At 40.7% G+C, this 3,269-nt stretch overlaps 1 protein-coding gene across 1 annotated transcript in view; it reads left to right on the top strand.

The window, feature by feature from the left end:
• The window catches only part of LOC104270495 (C-Jun-amino-terminal kinase-interacting protein 4-like), a gene marked incomplete at both ends in the record, with an annotated part of 20,369 nt that extends 18,505 nt beyond the window's left edge, over positions 1-1,864 (top strand). The window contains 2 exons of the mRNA XM_009864883.1: positions 1,117-1,211; positions 1,687-1,864. Of these exons, the coding sequence (XP_009863185.1) occupies positions 1,117-1,211; positions 1,687-1,864 (273 nt within the window). The remainder of the gene's footprint in view (positions 1-1,116; positions 1,212-1,686) is intronic.
• Positions 1,865-3,269: the final 1,405 nt, after the last annotated feature.

Genomic DNA, 3,269 nt, shown 5'->3' with positions numbered 1-3,269 from the left:
TTCTGAATTCAGCCCTAGTGTATGCTACTGCCCTCAAAATAAAAGGTTATATAATTTTGGTTGTACAAATGTGTGTTAATAACACTGTTCTAACCATGGGTGAATACCCCTTCTAGAATAGCAGAGGAAATTACAGTTTTATAGAATGGCTTTGTTTTTTTTCTAGAGGAAACATTTGAGATGTCACCTGAATATGTCTCAGGAAGAAAGTACACTAAATTCTGCTGCAGTACACCTAGGATTTCTTTTTGTTTGGTTGGTTTTTTGTTTTGTTTTGTTCCAAGTGCCCCGTTCATCTGTGAGCATGAGTGCAGAAAAGTTAAAAATGCCAAATGTCACATAGGCTTCTCTTCAGGTCTTCCCAGTTTTCATTTCAGAGACCTGTGTCTAAATTAACCTTTCGGAGTGATGCGGCGATACCTGTTACTTCTCCCCATGCAGTCCCAGATCGGTTACACGCTGAGCACCGTCGTCCTTTGGCGATTGGGATCGGGGTTCGTTAAATAAGTCATGACTGCAGGAGGGAGTGCGTTGGCCCGTGGCTGTCTCTCTTAAAAGAAAGAGAACGAGCAAGCAAAGCTCCTCTGGAGTGCTAAAAAAACCACAGCCCCTTGGTGCTTTTTATGAAATGTCAGTCTAGGTAATTTAAAACCAAACTTTGCTTCTAGAAAATACAGAAAGCTTAAATTTATCTGAATGTTAGAAGGAAAAAAGAGAAGAGGTGCTGACTTCGTATTCCTGCCTAGAGGAATAATCTGACTCTTAGTTCGTGGCTTCGTTCTGTTTAATAATTGAGGTGCATATTGTCTGACCTTCAGAGTACTTTGCAGGTAGGCCATAGGGAAATGTATTGTGTCACATAATAAATGTTTAAATCTGCTGGACGTAGAGGTCTTAAACAGCCTCCAAAATGGATTTAAACCTGATACTTCTCTTCTGGTTTGTGGTTTTACACACTATGTAATTTTTTTGTTTATTTCTTTAATGTTTCTGAATGCTTTCACTAATTTTAGCATTACAGGGGAAGATTATATTGTATCGGCCAGGAATTACACGGCTGTAGTAAAAGTAAATGTTATTAAATGTTTCTTGCTATTTCTCTGTCGTTTGAAACAGATGATTCACAATTATATGGAGCACTTGGAAAGAACCAAACTTCATCAGCTCACAGGGGGTGATCAGCTAGAATCCACAACACACAGTAGAATTAGGTAAGCTATTTATTACGCTCTCACCCTGAAATGAAAGAAAAAAAATCCATTCATTTGTGTTTGCAAGACTTTGTTCTTTAATCCTACAACAACAGTTCGGCTGAATCGGAAAGATTTGTTGTATGATTGGAATGCGGTAAGAGAATAGTGTAGAAATCAGTAGAAAGAGGCTTTTGCTGCCGTACTGCTAAACACTGAGATCTACTTTGTACGTTAGCCTTAAACAATTTCAGCTTTTTTGAGCGTTTGCGTTTGGGTGAGCGGGGAAAATGTCAGCAGCCGTCCCAAAAATAATTGATATCTTGCCCTGGCTTTGTGTACGCGTTGATGAAGGTGTGTGTCGTGGTGCCTGTTTGTCCTAAGGGCTCGATGGGAATATATTATGCAGATTCTGAAGCTTTCTAGCCTATGAACTCTGCGTGGAAGGAGGAGAGAATAACTCCGGGGCTGGCTGTGGCTCTGCGTTGCTGCATAGATGCTGCGAGGAGCGCGGCGGCTCCCGGCGCGAGGGGGAGGAGAGCGGTGATGTCATTGCTCTGGAGCTGCTGCAGAAGAGTGGAAAGCTGCTGCTGATGGCATTGTTTTTGTGGCAGCGGCTGAATGACAGACTTTGCCTACAAAGATACCCCCTTGGCCCCCGTGTAGCCGCCTTGGTTCCGGCGTTTCACCATGCCAGCGCAGCGCCATGAATCCTGGATGCATGCTGCTATTTGTGTTTGGCTTCGTTGGCGGGGCGGTGGTCATTAACTCGGCGATCTTGGTGTCTCTCTCTGTTTTGCTGCTTGTGCACTTTTCTATTTCCACTGGTGTGCCAGCTCTGACGCAGAACCTACCAAGGATACTCAGGTACTCTGACCTACTGAACCTTGGCTTCATGGGCTCTTTCTTGTTTTCCTCTGCTTTGTGTTTTCCTTTCAAACAGAGCAAGGATAAATTAGAGATGTTAATTGTGTGTACATTTGCAATTCTTTTGTAAACACAGTATTTATGGACTTGGGGTATGGCAGTATATTTTTTTAATGCACTTAAGTTTCATTGCCTTATGTTTAAGCAAGTACAAGGTCAGTTTAGGTGTCTTTTTTAAGAAAGCTATTGCATTGATTTATTGTTACCTGCAAAAAAAGCTGCAATGATAATGTCATGCATTAAAGCTCACGTTCAGTGTATTGTCAGGTACTTGGCTGGCTTGTGTAGCCAGAAGTGTCTGAAGTCTGAGGCCTTGTACTACTAAATTTCACTTTTTTTTAATCAAAGGAATTATGTAAGATCAGTTAACTGCTGGTCTCAAAAGCATAGGAATTAGTTGATCACGTTATTTTATAAAAAAAATCTGATTATTGGTTGGTGGGAAAAAAAAATCTTCCATTATCTAAGCATTACAGCCCTTAAAGCCTATTCACTATTGTTCAGCCAAATGTTATCCTCTCCCCTTGTTCCATACTTGGGTGGCGAGCTGCCAGCTCTGGCTGTCCCCCCTCAAGTTATGTTCTGTTTGTCCTAGTTGCCTGGAGCAGTAGCAGCGATGTGTTAGAATATTGTGACCAAAAGTGATCTTGACACATTCGAGTACCAAAAATTATACGTGGAAAATGACTGGGAAGGCTTTAAAAGGCGGCTTTCTGACCTGAAAATTTGACATTGACTGTGATTGCAAATTTAATACTAAACTTTATTTACGAAGGGAAAAATGATGGAAAAGTGTCCTCTGAAAGAGCTGTCTGACTTTCTCCTTAATCCGTGGTAGTATGTTTTTAACTTTGCTCTCCAAGCACAGAGGGATTGTTGCAAAGGTTCAGAGCAAATGAATTTTAAAAATGCTGGTGTTAATAACTGATAATAAATATATATGAATACTTGAACGCAGTGGAATAAAATAAATTGGAAGTGTAACTGTAGACTTCCCTAGTTAGTAAGGCTGTGCTTGTTTAAAAAGGGATATAAAAACCAAACCCCAAACAAATAACCCCCAACTCTCAAAAGCAAACAAAAAACCCCACAAAACCCAAAATAACAGCAAAGCAAATTATTGAACCTCGTGTGCAGTAAATTGTTAGGTTT

Source organism: Apaloderma vittatum, unplaced genomic scaffold, assembly GCF_000703405.1.
Source record: "Apaloderma vittatum isolate BGI_N311 unplaced genomic scaffold, ASM70340v1 scaffold2840, whole genome shotgun sequence".
In the NCBI taxonomy this organism is placed as follows: Eukaryota; Metazoa; Chordata; class Aves; order Trogoniformes; family Trogonidae; genus Apaloderma; species Apaloderma vittatum.
The sequence above is the reverse complement of the archived record's forward strand: the minus strand, read 5'-3'. Positions and strand labels throughout refer to the sequence as shown.